Source organism: Calliphora vicina, chromosome 1 (assembly GCF_958450345.1).
Source record: "Calliphora vicina chromosome 1, idCalVici1.1, whole genome shotgun sequence".
Classification (NCBI taxonomy): Eukaryota; Metazoa; Arthropoda; class Insecta; order Diptera; family Calliphoridae; genus Calliphora; species Calliphora vicina.
Window position 1 is genome coordinate 113,511,677 of NC_088780.1, and position 22,318 is coordinate 113,533,994.

At 29.2% G+C, this 22,318-nt stretch overlaps 2 protein-coding genes and 2 long non-coding RNA genes across 4 annotated transcripts; 2 read left to right on the plus strand and 2 right to left on the minus strand.

Moving 5' to 3' along the window:
* Positions 1 to 6,147: 6,147 nt before the first annotated feature.
* LOC135963188 (uncharacterized) lies at positions 6,148 to 6,734 on the minus strand. The gene is made up of 3 exons (XR_010576832.1): positions 6,603 to 6,734; positions 6,453 to 6,538; positions 6,148 to 6,387 (listed from the first exon to the last, which is right to left on the minus strand). It is a non-coding gene; the product is annotated as an uncharacterized LOC135963188 (long non-coding RNA).
* Positions 6,735 to 8,864: 2,130 nt separating this feature from the next.
* Positions 8,865 to 9,390, minus strand: LOC135963211 (uncharacterized). Its single transcript, XR_010576838.1, has 3 exons — positions 9,311 to 9,390; positions 9,161 to 9,246; positions 8,865 to 9,095 (listed from the first exon to the last, which is right to left on the minus strand). It is a non-coding gene; the product is annotated as an uncharacterized LOC135963211 (long non-coding RNA).
* Positions 9,391 to 12,460: 3,070 nt separating this feature from the next.
* Positions 12,461 to 14,613, plus strand: Sgsh (N-sulfoglucosamine sulfohydrolase). Its single transcript, XM_065515566.1, has 2 exons — positions 12,461 to 12,661; positions 12,735 to 14,613. Exon 2 carries the CDS (start codon positions 12,748 to 12,750, stop codon positions 14,317 to 14,319), a length of 1,572 nt encoding a protein of 523 aa, XP_065371638.1. The 5' UTR covers positions 12,461 to 12,661; positions 12,735 to 12,747; the 3' UTR covers positions 14,320 to 14,613.
* Positions 14,614 to 17,881: 3,268 nt separating this feature from the next.
* Positions 17,882 to 18,720, plus strand: LOC135955816 (uncharacterized). Its single transcript, XM_065506181.1, has 2 exons — positions 17,882 to 18,114; positions 18,181 to 18,720. The coding sequence occupies exons 1-2, from the start codon at positions 17,964 to 17,966 to the stop codon at positions 18,711 to 18,713; spliced, it is 684 nt and encodes a 227-aa protein (XP_065362253.1). The 5' UTR covers positions 17,882 to 17,963; the 3' UTR covers positions 18,714 to 18,720.
* Positions 18,721 to 22,318: the final 3,598 nt, after the last annotated feature.

The window sequence follows — 22,318 nt, forward strand, 5'->3', positions numbered from 1 at the left end:
TTTTAATATAGATAGATAACATTCATTAGACTAATTGCATATTTTACTACAAATGTACATAAAAATACATTTCGAGATAATAATGTTGATATCAAAATAATGTACATATGTAGCGATTATATATTAAGCGATTATGTAAACATGATCATGATTTCACGAAAAATCGTATAGCATAAACGCATTCCACGGAAATTTCTAAGAAATTTTGCCCAAGAAACCATAAGTCTAAAATCAAATCCTATCTTGCGCATTTCGCCTTTCTATAATATCTATAAATTGTATATTTTCTAAGACGCTTGTACAAACAATTTTTAAGTTTTTGTTTAATATAAAACCATAAAATTAAAAAATCGAAAATTTTATTCGGCATGACAACGCATATTTTCTCTGTCTATAGCAGTAATGCGCAGCCCATACCACAATTGTGGAAAATAAAATCACACGTATTCTTATGCTCTTACATTTTAGTAGTCGTTGTCCACTCAACGAGACAACTAGGAATACGCATGAGCATTGGTGTATGACTTTTTCTTTATTTTTTCAGTTTTTGTATTTGTGTGTTTGTAGGTGCACTGAATAAAATAAAGAATTGAATGTGTTGGTGAGAGTAAGTGTTTGGTGAGAGGATTTATTTTTGCGAACCTCTGGTCTATAGCTATTTTATGCTATGTATTATAAAAATAAAGCTGAGTTGACAAGTACAAAAGAATGATTGTATGAGTTCAGAAACAAACTAAAAAATATTTTTTGCAAAATCATTGTGTATATTGCACAGATACAATACACTATACGAAACAATAACAAATTTATGTTTGCTTGTCCATATTTCAAATTTCTCTCTCTACTGATAATTAAAGAAGTGAATCACTTAAGTGCGGGGGGTTTGGCTCGCAAGCGTTTCTATTGTCATTCAATTTAACGAATACATACGAACGATATTTAATGGGGAGGGTATATTGTGTCTGTGCTGATGTTTGTAACGTCCAAAAATATTAATCTAATACCCATCTTAAAGTATACCTATCGACTCAATCACTTTCTGAGTTGATTTGTAAAAGTACAGGTCGCCATTTTAAAGATATTTGATCAAATTTGGCATATGAATTTATTTCGGCACAAGGAAACTGGTTGAAATGGGTCCATTTTATTTCACTTAGCCCCTATACAAATGTCCTCAAATAAGTTTTATATACAAATAAATTACACCTAAGAAATTTGTGCGGATCGATTCATAATTGATATACTAATTATGACCGAATTATATTGAAATTTACATCAACACACATAAAATTCTAAAAAAGAAAATTAATACAAATTAGTTTCATTAGTTTCTTCTGAAAATCGCTTACGAAAAAAAAATTATTGAAATTTAATCAGTGTAGGTATTATATGGTCGGGCATGACCGACTATACTTTTTTTACTTGTTTTACCTTGTTGCCTCAAATCATTTTCTGAATACATAATCGTAAAATATAGTGTAAACTTGAAACCTACATACGAGTACGAATATCTCACATCTATAGAAACACACACTTTCGGCTTCTGTTGCTGTGCGCAAGTTTTTTTTTCGAAAAAAAAAAATAAAAAAATGTTTTTGGGGGCAAATCCAACTGAATGAGCTGATGCAAGACTTGAACAAGTTTTCAACAGCTGATTTTTATATTGCACAGGGAATGTCATCAGCTGTATTTGATGCGAGAGGATGCTTTAGGAAATCACAAAGAATACAGCGAAGAGATGCTGAACTCAAGTTAAATTTTGTTAGTGTTTTTGAAGACATTTGTTTAAAGCAACATGTTTATACATATACTCGGATTTCACATACGATACCAAGGAAATCTGAGTATTTGTATAAACATGTTGCTTTAAATTGCTTCTCTATGGATCTGATGCCTTAAATAAAAAACTGTATTGGTTTTTCTGACCTTTCTGTTCTTACCGATTACATTTGGCTAACGGAGAAATAAATAGCTTAAAACTGATTAATATTCTTAGTTTGAAAACTGTATAAATTTATAAATTTATTAGTACGCTTTTCTGCAATATACATATGTATGTATTTGTTTCTTACATATTGATTTGTCTGATAATTTTGCCCAGGAAAACATTAATAAATATAATTATATGGAACTAATTACAGTATGTGACAATACATTAGAGCCATTTGTTGAAAACTATATTCCGTAATTTCAGTTTTAAAAATCATGAACTTTATCGTTGTAATTTGCGATATTGAATTTTTGTGTAGGTGCGTCCCAGGGTATTCATTCGAGTAATAATCGTTCAATTAATCGAATAATTTCGAACAATTTAAAAATTACCATTTTCGAATAACGAATAATTCGAACAATTTTATGTAGAATAATCGAATAAAACGAATAAATGTACATATATACATATACATATATTTAAATTTATTAAATTGCTTAAAATTTTTCATAATCCAAAATTTAAATAAGTAATAACACAGAAAAAAGTTTCAACATAAATATTATGATTTGATTTCATTGATTTCAATTCATAAAATTTATAAATAATTTCTTAAATATTAAGATTTTGTTCATATTTTATGTTTTCAAATTAAATCTAGAAGGCTTGAAAAATATAATTTCAATTTCATTTATATTTTTATGTTGTTGAAAAATGTTTGAAATTTTCCTTGGAAAATTTTTTATTTATTTTTATGATTTTCAGCTACAAAATGAGCAAATATGCGCGAAATTGATTAAATCTTTTTAAGGGGATGATGATATGCTTATTGTTTATTTATATTTTATTATGTTTAATGATACATATTTTTAATTTTCAGATATTGTTGATTCATCTTAAAATATTGGCCAATATATGGCTATTATGCAAATAGTTTTGAATTAATTCATTAGATAATGCAATTATAATGCAATTTATTATAAAATATTATTAAATTTATGCAAAAAAGCAAAAATTTCCGTCATGAACAATTTTATAATATTTATGAATACATATGTTCTTAATCTGAATGAAAAAAGTTTGGGAAAAAAAAGTCAAGTTCGATTAATAATATTTATTACAAAATTCATTCCAATTATGAATTTTTTTTTTCTGTGAAGACTTAAACAATAGTATTGTTTCTGAAATTCGTCAAATAACTAAAGACAAAGGGAGTATTTCGATCACTGTTAGAGTGATCAAATATTCGACATATACAAAAAACCGGTTTTCGAATAATTCGAAAAAGCGTAATTTTTAAAAACCGATTTTCGGGTTTTTCTATCAAAAACCGGTTCGAATAGCCGGTTTTTAGCTTTTTTGTCAATTTATGAATTGAGGTATAAATTAAGCTTAAAATTTTTTTTTTATTAAAACTATGTGTTAAAAAATCATCCAGTCTTTTAAAAATTAATTTAACATAACTTTAAATTTATTCAATAAACATACAAATGAATATTATTAATACATACTTTTATATAATACTAATAGTTAGTTGTATTTTTTAAAATATTATTTCAAGAAGAGAATACAATTTAAATGATTTGAAGATATACGATTCCTTAATTTATTTTTGATTAAAGAAGAAACAGAAATAACACGTTCACTTATAGTTGAAGTGGAATTAACTGTTAAAATTGCTTTGTATAAAAGACTTAATTTATTTTAACTCTTTGAAAATTTTTCCTAATACTCAAAATCTTGTTTTGAGTCGCTAGTTGTTGCAATATTAGTTCTTATGTGTGGATTTTGAACTTCATTTAATGTTAAACTGAGCTTAGCTTCTAAAATTTGCAAGTCACTATCAATATGTATATTCTAAATCAGATGAACTTTCTTCTAGCACGGGACTGTATAAAAAAAAGGAACACACGCCACTACGAGAAAATTCTCGAAGGCAAAAAAACAAAAACGATCCTGATTGCCCTTAAGAAATAATGACAATGACACGCGAGTTGTTAATTAACACAGGCCTACTTTGAGACTGCGCCTTGGTCTTGATGTATAACTTGTTAATGGCATTTAACATGAAATCATAACATAATAGTGTTGTTTAAATAATTGTTAGTTATTAAAGTTAATCGCAAATTCTTAAAATAAATAAAACAAATATTCGATTTTGTCGAATAATTCGACACAAAAAACCCGGTTTGTCTAATAACTCGAAACCTGTCCTTTTGTAAAAACCGGTTTAAAAAAACCGGAAAATTAGAAAAAATTCGGTTTTTCGAATAATTCGAAACCGGTTTGACCACTCTAATCACTGTAGATGAGTGGTCCGATTTAGGACTTGAACCAATGAAAATAAAAAGTACGGAATAGAATATTTGTTATTTAGTAAAAAAAGGCTGAATGATTTTAGAATTGATTTCGAAACAGAAATTTTAGCGTCTAAATATGAACATATGCTGGCGAAATATTAGCAGAATCGCAATTAATAATCAATATATTAACTTAGATTTAAGTGGTGTTGAAAGTGATGGCGAATGACATTTATAATGATTACGTTATTAAATAAATATTTAATAAATCTAATCATAAACACAAAATATTGGAAACTTACGTTTTGTTGCAAGAAAAACATGGAGTTCGTCTTATACATTATGTTAAACATCGTTGGACATCTTTGTCTAACATCGTAATAAACTTTGAGGGTTTAATACAATTTGTTATAAATAATTTTGAAAAAGTGAGTAATTAATTTATTAAAGAATTATTTACTCATTTTAAAACCGAATTAACGAACGACATAAATAAGTTCTTAATACGTTTATATTGTACTTGAATTCCGGATTATGTCCAACTAGCTCAAATTTTTTAAAGCATAGCTCCAAAACGGAAACTAAAGAGTTTTCTAGTTAATTGTGTTGTAGATTGTTCGAGAGGGATTCTGATCAGAATATTTCTGATGAAAATTTAATGATGGACTTTGTTTTCGAATGTTTTTTAACTTTATCAATACTTAAATTGTTAACTTTAACGTTATTTTTTTAGTTTTTCTTTAACAATAAAATATTAAAAAGCCTACATCAACTTCATTCTTTACTTTTTAAAAAAAATTTCAATTATTCGAATAATTCGATTAATTTTAAACGTGTGATCTAATTATTTGAACAAGTTAAAATCTCTTATTCGAATTATTCGTTTTATTCGAACAAGAGAAAAATCGAATAATTTGAATACCCTAGTACGTCCGTTGGAATTTAGGGTGAATATATATACTCGTAAATTAAAATATACTAGTTTTTCTATTAAAATATAGTAAATGTCATCAGGTCGAGACAGAAGCAGAATACTATTATCTTTTCGGATCAATCCGAATGGAATGGAGAACATTTGTAAGACGGCCGAAGAGAAATCGATTGGACCTCAAGCACACAAATAATACAGACAATTTTGGGGGTGAAAATTTTATAGTGTCGGCTGCTTTTCAGGTCTAGATATGGGTCCATTTCATATCAATAAATATACTATGACGGGAATCGGATACAGCTCCATTTTAAGCGATGTTATGAATTCATACATACACAAGTATAGGTGGTCATACTGGCCATCACACTAGCCTATATAAAACCTATGGGATATTGTAGATCACATTTTAGTTTGTTTTTTATTTTCAGAATTTAATTAATTGTTTGTTACTTTTTGTTGTTAATATAATTAATGTGCGTGAAGATAAATATGCCGAGTTAAATTTGTTTTGACGTAACGACACAAACATACTTAAATAGAAGTTATCAAAAAAAACATATACATATTTTAAATTTATTTAAGAAATTTTATTGGTTATTAAAAGTAATATGATATCTTTAAATCTAGAGTACCATTGTATTTGGCGAAAATCCCTCATAAAACTTCAAAATTTTCAATGTGAATTTGTTTGAAAAATTTTTAAAAATTCTCACAAAATCAATTCTGGAATTCCATAAACATCATGTGACTATCACATTTACATCTTTATTGCATACATATTTCCCATATAGTGATTATGCATGCCTCTGCCCCATTTTGCCAAAAACCCTCTCAGAACTTGACACTTTTGCCAACATCCTTTCAAGAACTCCAGAATTGCATGTAATTTTAAAATATCATATTAATTTTAATAACCATTAAAATTTCAAAAATAAATTAAAAATGATGATCACGTATATTAAATTAGCTTTATTAAAAATTTAATTAATTAATGTAATTGATATACAAAATTTTTTTTATAAAATTTTTAAATATACATTAAAGGCCTATAAAATGAATCGAAAAATTTCAGATCGCCAGAACAATCAATTTTTAAATTAGTTTTACCGAAGTATGTAATGTTAAGTTCTATGGTACAGGTTCTAAAGAGCAGATGGTTAATTATAAGATTTGCGCGAAATTTCACACCAGTGAAAGATATTTCCACGTCTATCATTTTCTCGACACTTAAAAAATTAACAAATTCAACATTAAAAACTAATTGTATATTATAAAAACTGATATTACTTACATAAGACTCAATTCTCTGGTTTGTGCTAGGTATTCAAATATGCCCTTTAATTCCATTTCAGCTTGTAGGAGTTGTTCTGGTGTTGCCTAAAATTTAAACGAATGCTAAGTGCTTCGTTATTTAAATAATAAAATGATAAACTATTCTTACTGTTGACACCTGACCTATGACCACATAAATCATTACTAAATAGATGTAAACTTTCATAATTGTATTGCTTAAGTTTCAAAATATTTCGCACGTTTCAATGTAATTCCCAAGTTCGTTACTTTTATATTATTTTATCTGCCCATTTCGCTACAAAAAAAATTAATAAATAATATACTATTATATGGAACTGAAATCATTAGTTCTAGTTTTAAAAGAAGCATGCATATGAAACAAACTGGTCAAATGAAAGGGTCTGTTATATTTTTTTACAATAAAAAGCAAATTATATAGTTTGGACACTCTATATGACAAAGAATGCCGCACAAATTATACAGATATGAATCAGCTGGTTTCAGTAATATGGCAATAAAAAACAAATAAATGAAAATTTACAAATGTTGTGGTTTGGAAAGAGGGACAAATATACATATATCACACTCGGTACCTATTGAAAATGTTATTTTTCTCTCGTTCTGCAAACCACAGCCATTGAAAAATTGATGTAGAACCAAAGAATAACCATAGAGTTCAATATTATTTGTTTGACAACTGTCATTTGTGGCTTATCTGTAATAATCTGTGGAGAGCAGTTTGTATATTAAGCACATGATTTAAGACGTTTCACATTATTTTTATACCCACCACCAAAAAGTTATGGGAATATTGATTTTGTTATTGTCTTAGAAACATATTTCGGGACCATTTCTCGATTGAAGGCATCTGTTGATCAAAATCGGTCCAGCTAAATAAATATTAGAATAAAATGTCCGTCCGACTTCTCAAAATAATTAAAACATGATAGGGCTTAAACGAAGAGACAAAAAAATATAAAAGTCTAAAAATTAACAAATTAGTTTGCATGAATTTAAAATGACCTTTGGAACGTTTTGTCGAATTATGTAGCTTGACGCTTAACATAAAAAATAGGGGGTATATGGATTTTGTCATTCCGTTTGTAAGACATCGAAATATTCATCGCATACTCATAAAAGTATATACATATATGTATTCTGGGTCCTTATGAAATTCTAAGACGATCAAGCTACATATGTCCGTCCATCTATCTGTTGAAAACACGATGGGCGCAAACAATCCATGATTTCACCTAGTCTCCATTCAAATATAAGTATTCTGAAATTATACTGTAAAGTATGGCGAAAATCGGAAAATTACTTGAAAATTCATTATTATCTTATAATTATTAATATCGATATGAAATATGACATAAACAAGTTTTATATGAACCGAAATCTTTTAACAACTTTTGTGAGGATCGGTCCATAATTGACCCTATCCCTCACATATAGATGGTGGGTATACAAGATTTGGCACAGCAGAATTTTTTTTTCGCGTCTGAATATTTTTACATGTTTTCCTTAGAGCGATTAAATGCCATTTGAAGTAACGAAATGTGGCTTGTCTGGTTTATGTACCATAATCATAAGAAACATTCATGTTTTTGGTACATAAACACGATTTAGGCTAAAACGGAAATGAAAGTATTTTTTTTTTTACAGATTTGAGTTTAGGATACATAAATTGATTAACTAATTTATGTATAACTTATATGTCATTTTGAAGAGTACATTGAAGATTATAGCGTAAACCACAAAGTGTTTTTTTGCTTCGAAAATGTCGAATTTTCTTTAATTTGAAAAAAGTATCGCTGAAGCACAACATATATGGACAATACTTTGAATAAATGTTTCAAAACAAAACCTAAAAACTTGAAAAAGTCCTGCATTTTTTAAGTCATAAACTAAAAAACCCAATAAAATTAATATTTTTGTTTGACGTGTTTTCACTTTCTACATTTTCCAAATTTAATCAGCGCTATGGGTGTGTCTTCGACTTATAGATTAATATTTGCATATGAGTAACTACTAAAGCATTGGATGGAAATCGTAGCAGGAGTCACTAAAAATATTTATAGATGACCCTTTTTAGTTTGCATTCTTTATGTCGCTATATATTATTAAATAATATCGAAAATCAAGATTTGGTGCTTTTTCTATTCCGATTCGCTTAGAATTATGCCAGAAGATCATTCAAATGGTGACTGAGGATGAAAACATGTTTAACTCCATTTTTATATCTGATCTAAACTGCAATATCAACAAATAAAATTGTCGAATTTTAAAATTTGGTTACGAAAATAGATTTTCACACTGACATGTTAGAGTCTAACCCAATGTGGATATGCTGCCACATAGACTTAGCGAAATCAACATGTCTTCAAATAAAGATCCAACAAAAAGAATATAGGTTCCAAAAAATGTGTATGAAATTTTTAATTATACATACATTAAAGGCCTATAAAATGATTCGAAAAATTGTATATCGCCAGTACAATCAATTTTTAATTCAGTTGTACTGATATATGTAGTGCTAAGCTCTATGGTACATGCTCTCAACAGAAAATGGTTTATTACAAGATTAGCGCGATATTTCATACCAGTGGTAGTTAATTCGACATCCATCATTGTATCGACCCTTGAAAAATTAATACATTCAATATTAAAAACTACTTGTATCTTTTAAATACTGATATTACTTACATAAGACTCAATGGTCTGATTTTTTCTAAATATTCAAAGATACCATTTAATTCTATTTCAGCGTCTCGGAGTTCTCTTGGTGTTGCCTAAAATTTAAACAAATGCTAAGTGTTTCGATCTTTAAAAAATAAAATAATTAACCATTCTTACAGTTAGGATCTGACCTATGGCCACATAAATAACTACTAAATAGATGTAAACTTTCATAATTTGTTTGCTTCTGTTTTAAAAACAACTTTCAGTGTGATTGTTTTATATTAACTTTTATGTCCACTTTGCAAAAGAAAAACAAGTTGGTCAAGCCCGATCATGTAATACCCTACACCAGTGCGGATCCTGGTGAACCATTTGGTGGGGTGGGGGTGTTGAATAAATTAAAATTTATTTTACCTTTTTTCATACAAAAACTTTTTGCTTTTGGGGCATTTTATTTTTTACATCCCCTCTGGATCCTAGATTTCGTTTAAAATTTTCATAATTTATTATTCGTGAGTGATTTTCGGAAATGGTCCTAATATGGGAGCAATGACTAGTAATGGAGCAATCTTGATGAAATTTAGACCGGTGATTTATTTCTCTATGGAACTTATTTTCTGTGGATATCAAAATTTGTATGAGATTTATGCTCGTTAAAATGATTTTCGGAAGAGGGTCTTATATTGGAGCTATGTCCAATTATGAACTGATCGCCATGAAATTAAGTCCCGTGATTTCTTTTTATTTTTAATGTTGAATTTTATGTAAATACAAATATTATTTTGTGATTTTCGGAAAAGGGCCTTATGTATCGTTTATATAGAATGTATATGTGGAGAAATCTGTGTAGATACCAATATAAATCAGATATTTATTATAAATAAAGTCCTAATTCGTGAGGACATTTTTATGGGGGTTAGGTGAAATAATGCATCGATTTCATTCAATTTCAATAGACATCGCCCTTGGACCGAAAAAAATGTATGTGCCAAATCATAGTGATTCTGAGTCGACTGGTTTACTTTAAAGTGGATGTTAGACTAATATTTTTGGGTGTTACATACTTCAAAACAAACGCAATATAACCTCCCCACTATACTGGAGTAGGGTATAATTATTAAATAATATATTATTATATGGAACTGAAATCATTAGTTCTAGATTTAAAAGAAGTATGCATATCAGGGTGGCCCCGTATAAAGGAAAAATAAGGTGTCGATGTTCCCAACTAAGGGTCTTCTCAAAAAAACTATACTTTCAATTTAGTGAAAGTTGTTTGATCTGCCGTCATTATTTGATGAGCTGGATCAAAGGATAAATATGTTATTTTTTAAGGACGCTCTGTATATAGAGTATATACGCCAATGAGAGTTGTTGGTATAGTAAACACCAGTCTTAAGACATTGTACATTATTTTTAAAGCCACCTCCAACAAATTGGAGTTTTATTGATTTTATCATTCCGTTTGTAATCAAGTATATGGGAGATTTCATGTTAAGTGAACCAACTTTTGAAATCGATGTCTTCCGATCGGGAACAAAAATTTGTTACACATTTTGCTAAGAACAATAGGTAATAAGTTACATGGATGAGAAAAAACACCTGCTTGGCCAAAATGTAAAATTTTTAACAGCCTCTAACTCAGAGAGTTCTCCACCGATCTTGTTAAAAAATTTTGTCTGAGTTACTATCCAATAGAACTTAACTTGGTGCAAATTTATCCCCGAAATCGGAAGACATCGATTTGGACAAAAAGACAAAAGTTGGTTCACTTGACATGAAATAAATATATTTCGGGTACTTATAACTACGATCTAGCAATGTTCGTCCATATATCTGTTGAAGGCATGATAGGGATAACTTTTTATAGGGACGAGATAACTGTTAACAAGTTTTTTTATTTTATTTAGAATCGTCCATATAGCAGATATTTTAAAAATTAATTTCGACCCTACGTAGGTCCGCCATATCTAAAAAACCACAAAAAGATCGAGCTAAATTAAAAAAAAATCAATAAACCTAAATATCTCTTAAACTCAGATCCAACCATGTGAAATTTCGTAAAAAAAAATCTCCAATAGTTCCCGAGATACCGAATTATTTAAAAAAAAAAAAAAACGTTTTTAAACCACTGTGCACTGTGTGAAGAGAACAATAGAAACAGCGAACACAAACTGAGATAAAATTAATTGAACTTTAGAGATTTCAGTGAAGTACAATATTTTCATTAAGGGGAGCCGCAGAACAAAGGGTACTTTTTCGAATTTTTTTACAAATTGATTTTTTGGTATTTTTATAATATTTGGGTTGAAATCTTCTAGAAAAAATTAATATACCAAAATTTTCAAAAACGTACCTTTTTTTCTCCGGTTCCTCATTTTAAATTGGAAGTAAACTGAAGTGAAAGCTTGTTTTTATGATACCTAATCTAAGATTTGTTTCTGGTAAAAGCTTTCAATAGCTTTAACTAGTACGATCATATACGATCGATTACCGATATAATCGTAAATACCGTTACCGTTATTATATAAATAAATTAAATTTTAAAAATACATATTTTTGATTTCAATAATTGAGTTTTAATTTAAATCTACAAAATTTAAAATATAATAAAATATCTGTGAACTTTTGACAAAACAACTTAAGTGGAATTTTCAAATTTTTCAGGAGAGTGCAAAAACTGTTGAATTTATCGATCAATATTTTATTATTTGTCCTTGAAGAACTTTATTATTTGTCTCAAAGAATTATACAAAGGATAAATAATAAAATAATTATCGATAAATTCAACAGTTTTAGCGAATAAGTTGATTTGCTTTTTTATGATATCTCAGAAACTAATATTCGTAAGAAGAAGCAGATTAGTGTAAAACTAAGATATTAAAAAAAACTAAAATATTTTCTTATCTCGACTTAAGATGTTTTGTCCAAACTCCACAGATATAAAGATAGTAGTAATTTTTAATTTTTGTAAATTGTATTAATAATGAAATTACCGTTATCATTAAAATATCGTTATCAAAATAACAGCAAATAACTTTATTGCTAAGCTACCGTTACCGAAATAACTGCAATTACCATTACCAATAAAATAGCGTTACCCGTTACCTTTTACCGTTACCCGTTACCATTTCGAATCGGTATTTACATTCCTAATTTTATCACACGATTTGACTAGGTGCCATAATTAGGACACATCAGTAAATATCTTATAATAAAACTGGTTAATGTTGGACAGTCTCAATACAATTTCAAAACGCTACGTTTCGTATAGAATACAATAAAGAAGAACAAAAAAATACACAATAAAAGATCAAAAGATACAATGAACGAAATGAGAACAAACTGCAGGAGAGTTTTGTTTTTGTTTATCAAAAACAAAAACTGCTTAAACCGCACTCTTTCTTAGTGCTGGTTACTATTGAAGAAAGTCTACTTAAAAATAAGATTAGAATGTAAAAGTCAAGTCAGTTTTATTTCAAAGGCGAAGGAGAATGGATTAATAAGAAAACTAAAGCAATAAAAGTAAGATACATAATAAACTTTATTTACTTCGTATTTAATTTTATATTTAATGTGTTTTTTTTTGATAAACAAGAACCTAAACAATCATGAATTGTATGTGGATAATACTATTTATTTCTTCTACATTGCTGACTTTGTGCAGAGGAGGAGAAATCAAAAATGTTTTATTATTGCTGGCCGATGATGCCGGCTTTGAAATGGGAGCTTATTTGAACAAATATTGTCAGACGCCAAATTTGGATAATTTGGCTCGTAAGGGTTTACTTTTCAATAATGCCTTTACTTCAGTCAGTAGCTGTTCCCCAAGTCGTGCTCAGATTTTAACTGGACAGGCTAGTCATGCCAATGGCATGTATGGCTTGCATCAAGGTGTACACAATTTCAATGTTATACCGGGCGTAAAATCTTTGCCAAATGTTTTAAGGGAAAACGCTAAAGGATCAGTAATGAGCGGTATTATTGGCAAGAAACATGTGGGTTCTAATAGTGATTTTAAATTTGATTTTGAAGAAACTGAGGAACAACACTCCATCAATCAAATTGGTAGAAATATTACCAATATTAAAAAATATACGAGAGAATTTCTGCAAAAGGCTAAAAACGATAAAAAACCATTCTTTTTAATGGTGGCCTTCCATGATCCACACAGATGTGGCCATATAACTCCACAATATGGAGAGTTTTGCGAAAGATGGGGTTCGGGTGAAGAAGGTATGGGTAGTATACCCGATTGGAAACCAATCTACTATGATTGGCGTAATTTACAAGTACCCGCATATTTGCCCGATACTGATGTTGTGCGTCAAGAACTATCGGCTCAATATATGACCATGTCACGTTTGGATCAGGGTGTTGGTTTGGTACTAAAAGAATTACAAAATCTTGGTTATGATGAAAATACTCTAGTTATTTTCACCTCGGATAATGGGCCACCATTTCCGTTAGGACGCACAAATCTCTATGAACATGGCATAAGATCACCATTTATTTTGGCCTCACCCAATACCGAAGATAGGCATTTGCAAACTACAGCAGCCATGACCAGTTTGTTAGACATATATCCCACTGTTTTAGATGCCTTGGGAGTAAATCAAGATAATTCAACACAACAGCCCTATATAAAATCTCTATTGCCACTTTTGAAGAAAGAACCACAACCATTGGAAGATGATGCTGTCTATGGTTCTCATAACTATCATGAAATTACTATGAACTACCCCATGCGTATGATACGCACTAGACGTTTTAAACTTATACACAATCTTAATTACTGGTCCTACTTTCCCATTGATCAAGATTTTTACACTTCCCCCACATTCCAACAGATATTAAATGCTACAATAAATCATCAACCCTTGGCCTGGTATAAAAATTTACTTTCGTATTATCAACGTCCGGAATGGGAATTGTATGATATTAAAAGTGATTCATTGGAACGTTTCAATTTGGTGGATAAGCCAAAATATAAAACAACGTTAAAAGAGTTAAAAAAACGCCTGTTGAAATGGCAAGATGATACCAACGATCCATGGCGCTGTGCACCTCATGCTGTACTGCAGGCTCAGGGCGTTTTTAAAAAGAGTCCAGTATGTTTGTCATTGGCTCACGAAGCTCTGAAGAAGCCGTTAACACATTACGAAAAATATGTGTTACTTTAAGTTTAGAATAAAATTTTATTTAGATTGTAGTAAACATTTATTTTAATAAACATACATACTTATTTAATATAGTCGTTGTACCGACAAAAAGTGTCATGTAAAATTTTTCAGAATTTTCTATTATCTGATCTTATATTTGCGAAACTATTCCATTGATTTTGTTGCTCTTGAAAAGTTGTTAAAAACTAAAAACTTCTTGTTGGCACAACGACGATATGTATTTGTATTGGAACATTTAAATTAAACATTTATTTTATATTAATTTACTAAATAAATCTGCGAAATTTTTCCACATTTATATGCCCAATTCACAATTGATGTCGTAGTGTTGTAGCATTGTATGTCATAAATATTTTTCAAATAAATTTTTCGAAACAAAATATTAATATAAAAAATTACGACATACAACGATACAACACTACGACACCAATTGTGAATTGGACAATAGTATTTTTGAATAATTGAATAGTATGTTTAAAAGTTATAGAGAAACCAATATCTGTTTTTGAAATATTTTAGCCGAAGGAATTCTTTAATGGGCATCGGAGAAATTCGACGCCAACCAGAAATAGCGACATACTTAAAGTTATAACTTCAATAAATCATAAGTTTGTTTGTGAAAAAGCTTACTAAAGTGGGTTTAAAACTGAATGAGATATATTAATTTATGTTATAACATGGTTTTTGTTTTAGTTAGATAGCCATTTTCGAGATAAACTAAAAGTATTTCCGTAATTTATGGACTCCACAAAAACAGAATTTTAACATAAGAGTCGTATTTTGCGTTTTTCAAGAATCTGCAAATTGTTTTAACAGATATTATTATGTAGATTCAAATTACTTAGCTGGGTTTGGAATACATTTCAATTGATATATACAGAACGTTATATATCAAACGCAACGCTTACTTAAGAAATCGGATAGCTAAACGTGTTTCCCTATATTGACCCATTGTCGATCCGAATTTCTTAGCTTTGTTATGCGTCATTGGAAAAACTTTGAAATAATGTTTATTTTTTGTACTCTCGATTACAGACATAATTAGAGGTACAATTTTGAATGCGATGTGAAACGTTTTATAGAAACGATAAAATCGAATTCAAAAAGTTTTAGCTTATTTGTAATATTTTTTTTTTTAAATTAAGAAATTAAAAGAAACGATCTTGTAAAATTCGAAATATTTTGTGAATATACATATATACATACAAATTTGTTGTAAAATAATCTAAAATAAAATATGACAACATACTAGTTTGAAAATCAAATCCCGAATCCCGGAAATCCCGAATCCGGGATTTCTCGGGTTTATAAAACGAATTTTGTATGGAAATTTTGTTTAATAAACCTTTTATAAAATTAAAATTTGAGTATGAATAATACTCAAAATACAAAAACCGTATTTTTCCAATTTTCGGGTTTTTAAACCGATTTTTGCAAAAGGAAGTTTTCGAGTTATTCGACAAAATCGAATAATTTTTTTTATTTATTTTAATATTATGCGATTACATTTAATAATTAATAAGTTATACATCAAGACCAAGACCAAGACGCATTCGCAAAGTAGGTATGGGTCGATTAACAACTTGCCTTTATTGTTGTCTTTATTTCTTATGGGCAAACAGGCTCGTTTTCGATTTTTTGCCTTCGACAATTTTGCGTCTCGTTCTGGCGCGTGTGTCATGTAGCTTCGTATAAAGTTTCCTGTTCTACGTAGTTTACACCAACCGCATGTCTTTTAATTTGGATAAACCCTTTTCGAGACCATAAAAACTCATTGCTACGGGTGGAGTTCCATTTATAAATCAAATCGTAAATTGGTGGAGTATGATTTATAACTCGACATATGAACTGGTGGAATACCATTATAACTCTTGTTTTTAATAACCTATGTAAACAAACTTTGGCAAATGGAAGTCAGAAAACATAGCGAGCAACAAATAATTAGCTGGCTTTTTAAAATCTGTTTATTCTTTTTCTTAAATCTTTTACATAATGCAATTTTAACAGTTAATCCCACTTCAAATATAAGTTAACGTGTTATTTCTGTTTCTTCTTTTATCAAAAATAAATTAAGGAATCGTTTATCCTCAAATCATAGAGAAATATACATAAAGCGGAAACTAGAAAAAATACTCGAATAAAAAAATTACTCAAAATAATCACGTGTACGAGCGTAGATTTTGTTTTTACATAGTTTTTTTTTTACTAATACATTCTCACCACTTAGGTTTTTGACAACTGAGTTTGGTCTTTGATAGGATAGTTTCCGGTCTATGTGTATTTAGCTATGCTTCAAATCATTTAAATTGTATTCTCTTCTTGAAAAATTATTTTAAAAAATACAACTAACTATTAGTATGTATTATATAAATGTAAGTTTTAATATATATTCTTTCTTTCGATTTACAACTCCGTGTAATTTGTATGTCAAAAATTTTGAATAAATTAAAAGTTATGTTAAATTAATTTTTAAAAAACTAAACGATTTTTAATTCGTTTTAATAAAAAAAAAATTATTTAAGCGTAATTTATACCTCAATTCATAAAGTGACAAAAAAAATATGTCGAATATTTGATCACTCTACCTACAACATACTGATTTGGTTCAAGTTATTCTCTCCCAGAATGTTTTCAAAAATTATCTAAAAACACTGCGAACCCTATTCTATTCTATGTTATACAGCTTAAAGGGGAGTCAGACGGCATGTATTGCTTGTGTTTTGTGCCATGTATTGGGACATTTTTCCATATGTAAACATGTACATACCGTGTGATCCATATGAAACTTTGTGTATATAAAATACATGTGTATTACTCGTGACATTTTTTGCAATTAGAGCATGTTCTATTTTCGTGTGTATAACAGTGTTGTATTTTGAAATACAACACTGTGTGAGTGCAAAATAAAAAAACAAAACAAAAAATAGTAAAGAAAAATCATAACAAAATAAATTTCATTGCATTAAATATATGTATTGTGATTTAAAAATGTTTTCAATAAATATATTGTTAAAAACAACAAACATATAAACTAATAGAGGTTATGTCACGTGCAATTACATATGTACGTTTGATCGTGGAAATTATGAATCGTATGTATAACGTGAATTTTGACATACACATGTAATTCCATATGTATCGAATACATGTCCCAATACATAAGCAATACATGCCGTCTGACCCCCCTATTAATAATTTTAAATGTTGATATTAATTGCATACTTATCTATAATCAGTGCCCTAAATTATGCAACGGTTTTTAACCGCTCTTTTTTTAAAACCCTTAAAAACTAAACGCTCATCTGGCTCACGTCAAACGGCTTACACGCTCACGCCTGTGTATTTCTTATGGGATTGATTGGTTTGAAGAAAAGAAATTGACAACTCAAGAGATTTGGCTGCAAACAACATTTAATCATAAAATTGGCACTTCAATATATTTGAAACCAATCCAATATTTAATTGAAGTTCAATGATTTTATTAGCAATTAAATTGTAAAAGCAATAATAGTAATAAAATTTATTATTATAAAAGACAGTTAAATGTAAAAACGACTTCAAATTACAAGTTTGTTTGGAAAAACTAACACGCTTAATAAAAAAACTAACGCATTAATCAAATCAAATTTATTTATAAATTTATAATGGTTTCAATAAAATTCTTGATTATAATTGCTATCCTGGCAACCTTGATGTTTGCAGATATTGTAGAGGCCGCCGCTAAGAAGCAACGACGCAATATAAAACACAAAAAATCGACACAGAATGGTAAACTAAAAGCCAACTTGAAACAACGTTAGTTCACTATAAATAATAATAGATATTTATAATAAAAATTATTAATTAAATAATTCATTCCAGCATCAGCCTCAAAACCGAATCAACGCAATGGCAAAATGAACTATTACAATTCACATTTCTGGCCATCAGCGAATACTTACTATCGTCCAGTTACAACTTCACCTTTATTTCTACGCTCGCCTTCTACATCATCTTCGTCCATGTTTTATCCCATGCACTGGGGTAATTCCTACATTAATCCCTCCTCCTCCTCACACATGTCTTCAAACAACTTAAGGCGTACAGATGAATTCTCCACTTCGCCAGTGTCAACAGCTCAGTCATCAGTGATGTCAATGCCGAGTTCAAATACCCCCATGTCCCCCATGATGTCCATGAGTAATTCGCAAATACCTACTCTCTATGACATGAGCGCTTTTACTGGCAACTCTGCCTTAATGGAACATCCCTTCATCAATTCCAATCAAAATTTATGGTCTGTTGGTGAAACGATAGCTCCGACTTCAAAACCTAAATTGAATCTATTTAATAGCTTTAATTATAATGATGATGGTAGCCTCTTTGGTGGCTTTTTAAATCAGTTTTTAAAATGATAATAAAAAAAATAAGTTTTAAATAAAATAAGAAAATTTATGGAATTTTAATATTTAAAACTAGCTGATACTGTCTAAACAATGCTATTGAAATGGAATTCGTTACGGATATGTTGTAACTATATAACTGCTGAAGCAAATAAGATTAATTCAACGTATTTTTAGGATCACGTTTAATATAAGATATAATTTTAGTCAGACCATATTTGATCCTATCTTTCACCTTTTAGAATATCCTGCAATCTAAGAACAGATAAACAGGTATGGTAAATATGAGGTTAGGAAGTGCAATAAATAAAATTTATTGAAAACTAATTCCATTATATTAATAATGGAATATGATGTCGCACAAATGTTCACCTCTAACATATTGGCAGACATCTGCTCTTTTCACAAAATTTTAAACCACATTTTGCAATAACACTACGATTATTTTTTATTATTTCAGATCATCAGTTGTTTGTCGTTTGTAACGCAAACCTGGTCTTTCAAATGGAGCCATAGAAAATAGTTCAGTAGCGTTAAATCACAAGAATTAGGCGGCCAATTGACATCGCCAAATCAATAAATTATTGTTACGAAATTGTACTTGAATTCAAATATAACGATTTTAAGGGCTGGTTTAAAAGTAGCATAACGCTTTCAAATAACAGTGCTATCTGTGGGCATTATTAAATAAAAGCTTTCAGTTGACCATTGATCGTAAGTTGGCAACGCTGTCGAATTCGAATATTCAGTTAAAGAACATTGTAGAAATAGAGCTTTCTAGATGGTAATGCAGTGTTATAAATAGTGGCAGAGGTTGCAGTCGTGAGTGAGTTTATCAGAGACGCTATTTGAATAAACATCAACTGAGTGTATTGTGTGCTGTATTTTTCAAGTGAATTCGTATACATTATAAAGTGTCTGTATTTCTGAGAATTTATAAACGTGTATAAAAAAACATTGAGTGACTATTTAATTCTGTTGTTGTACATTTTAAATAAATAAAGAGTTGTTACAATCTTCAAACTACTAAACGGCTTTTATTTGCAATCAAAAGTATCCGGTTTGTTTAAAGGAAATAAACCTAACGTTTTGAAAAGGTTAAAACGTAACATTATGTACATATATGAAAAAAACCAACGATCGCTGATGTCAACATTAGTTTGTATAAATAACCAGACAATTAATAATGTGCCTCATCCATCATCAGGGAAACCGGATTCATGCAAACATGTTAAGAATTTTGTCATCGATTTGTAAGAGCATATTATGTCCTTAAGAGTATTTTTTAGGAGTTATTAGTTTTTATGGCATATTTTGCCTTTTTAGAGCATATTTTTTGTATTATTCCATTTTTTTTCAGCGAATAATTGTTTTATTTCTTTAGATTCTTTACTTGCGAATTTAGCTTTTCTTTTTCATATTGTTATTCCTTTTGTAATATTTAAAAATATTTGTCGCAGAACCACATCCTACTATATACTGGGTCCTCATACGAATCTAAGACGATCTAGTTGTGTCCGTCCCTCTGCTTGTTGAAAACACGATACAGTCCAAACGAAAGGAACTAGCGAGCAGAAATTTTCCTCTGTTGATAAGGTTTGTTTGGTATTGAAAATGGGCAATATCGGTCAATGGGCAATATCCTAGTCCTCATACAAATGTCACCCCGAATACAGTTTGAGCAGTCATAATTATGTTGATTATGCGACAGTCCTGATAAAAATTTTCTCAAATTAGTTCTAAATACTCTGAAATTATACTGTAAAACGAAAATTTTACCAATAATTTTGTACTCTTTCAGTTTAACAAAAAAGCAACAAAATATTTGAATATGTATGGATTTGAAATCTTCTCAAAGAAAAAATTTAAAAAAAACGATTTCATTTAATGAAAAATTTCAATGTTTCCAATATGAAAATTTACGAATTATTAGAAATTTTTATACAAAAATTTTAAATTTGTATTGAAAAACTGGATAATTTATAAACAATTTGTGATAATTCGTAATAGTTTTTTGTTATTGAACAGACCAATTGTATTGTTTTTTTAATAAAAAAAATAATTTTTGAACGTTAACAAATTTTATAGATTTTGTTTTATAAAGCATATTTTTAAAATTTTAAAGGCATATTTTTCGTTTTTTTAAGTATATTTTATTCGCATAAAAAACATTTAATAGCTTATTTCAGGTTTCCCTGTATGCTCATCACAAAGCTAATTCACAAACGTTCCATGGGTTCAAAGCGTTGCACCGTTAATATTCGCCAAGGGTGTAGTGGAAATTTTCTGAAATATTTTCATATATTAAAACAATTTTGCGGATATAAAAAAAAAATATTTAAAATAATTAAACACAAATATTTGCTCATTTCGGATACGTTTAAAAAAAAACGTTTGGCATTTCGCCAAATATGATTAAAATTAATCACGAGACTGTGAAAAAATTCAAATATCACACACGTCATGTGTTCTTCTTTAGAAATTAATTTTGCACAAATGCAAGTTCAAGTAGTTACGACGAAAATCTAAACATGATGATGAGTTGGCAAAATTTAAAAAAATTTCTTGTGAAAAAAGCGAAAATAAGACAACAAAATTAACATGAGATATTTTTACTAAAAATTGTTTGTTTAAGGCTAATTATAATGTCAAAATTAGAGAATGTTTATAATAAGATTACACAGTACAACACATGATTTTGGGACTCAATTCTGACAATTGCACGTGAAAGTAGCCCGAAAATAAGAACTTCTGCATCATTAGTTTTGTCAAGTTGGCTGCCGTATTAATTTAATGGCCATACGAATTTTTTTTCCTCAAGGTGGATTTTTATCACTTTTTCTATATTTTAGCACGGTTATATCTCGTATACCGTACGGAATATCTCTTTTGTGGCTGAAGCAAAATTGTAGATATTGAATAGTAGCAAAAAAGTGCGGAACATACCTACCCGAAAAAGATGCATCCAGTGCCTTAAAAATCGCCAAAATGCCCATTTTTTAAATTGTTTAACCAATTTTTCACCTTTTTTGCTCAATAGCTGGATTACAAATCCAGTTATGGACCGATCACCATGAAATTAGGTCGTATGATTTGTGTCTATATAAAAGTTATTTATCATGAATTTTGTATGTATAATTTTTTACAGATTTATGCACTTTAAAGTGATTTTCGGAAGCGTGTCTTATATGATGTTTAATTTATATATGTATATACACAAATTTCGCTCCAAATAAGTTTTATTATGATCGGTCCATAATTATTCATAGCTCCCATATAAGACCAGCTTCCGAAAATCACTTTAAAGTGAATAAATCTGTTAAAAATTAAGGTATAGAAGCAAAATTCATGATAAATAACATTTATATAGACACAAATCACTCGATCTAATTTCATGGCGATCAGTCCATAATTGCATTTGTAATCCAGCTATTGAGCAAAAAAGGTGAAAAATTAGTAAACAAATTAAAAAAATGGGTATTTTTGCGATTTTTAAGGCACTGGATGCACCTTTTTCGGGTAGGTATGTTCCGTACTTTTTTTCTACTATTCAATATCTACAACTTTGCTTCAGTCACAAAAGAGATACTCCATACGGTATACGAGATATAACCGTG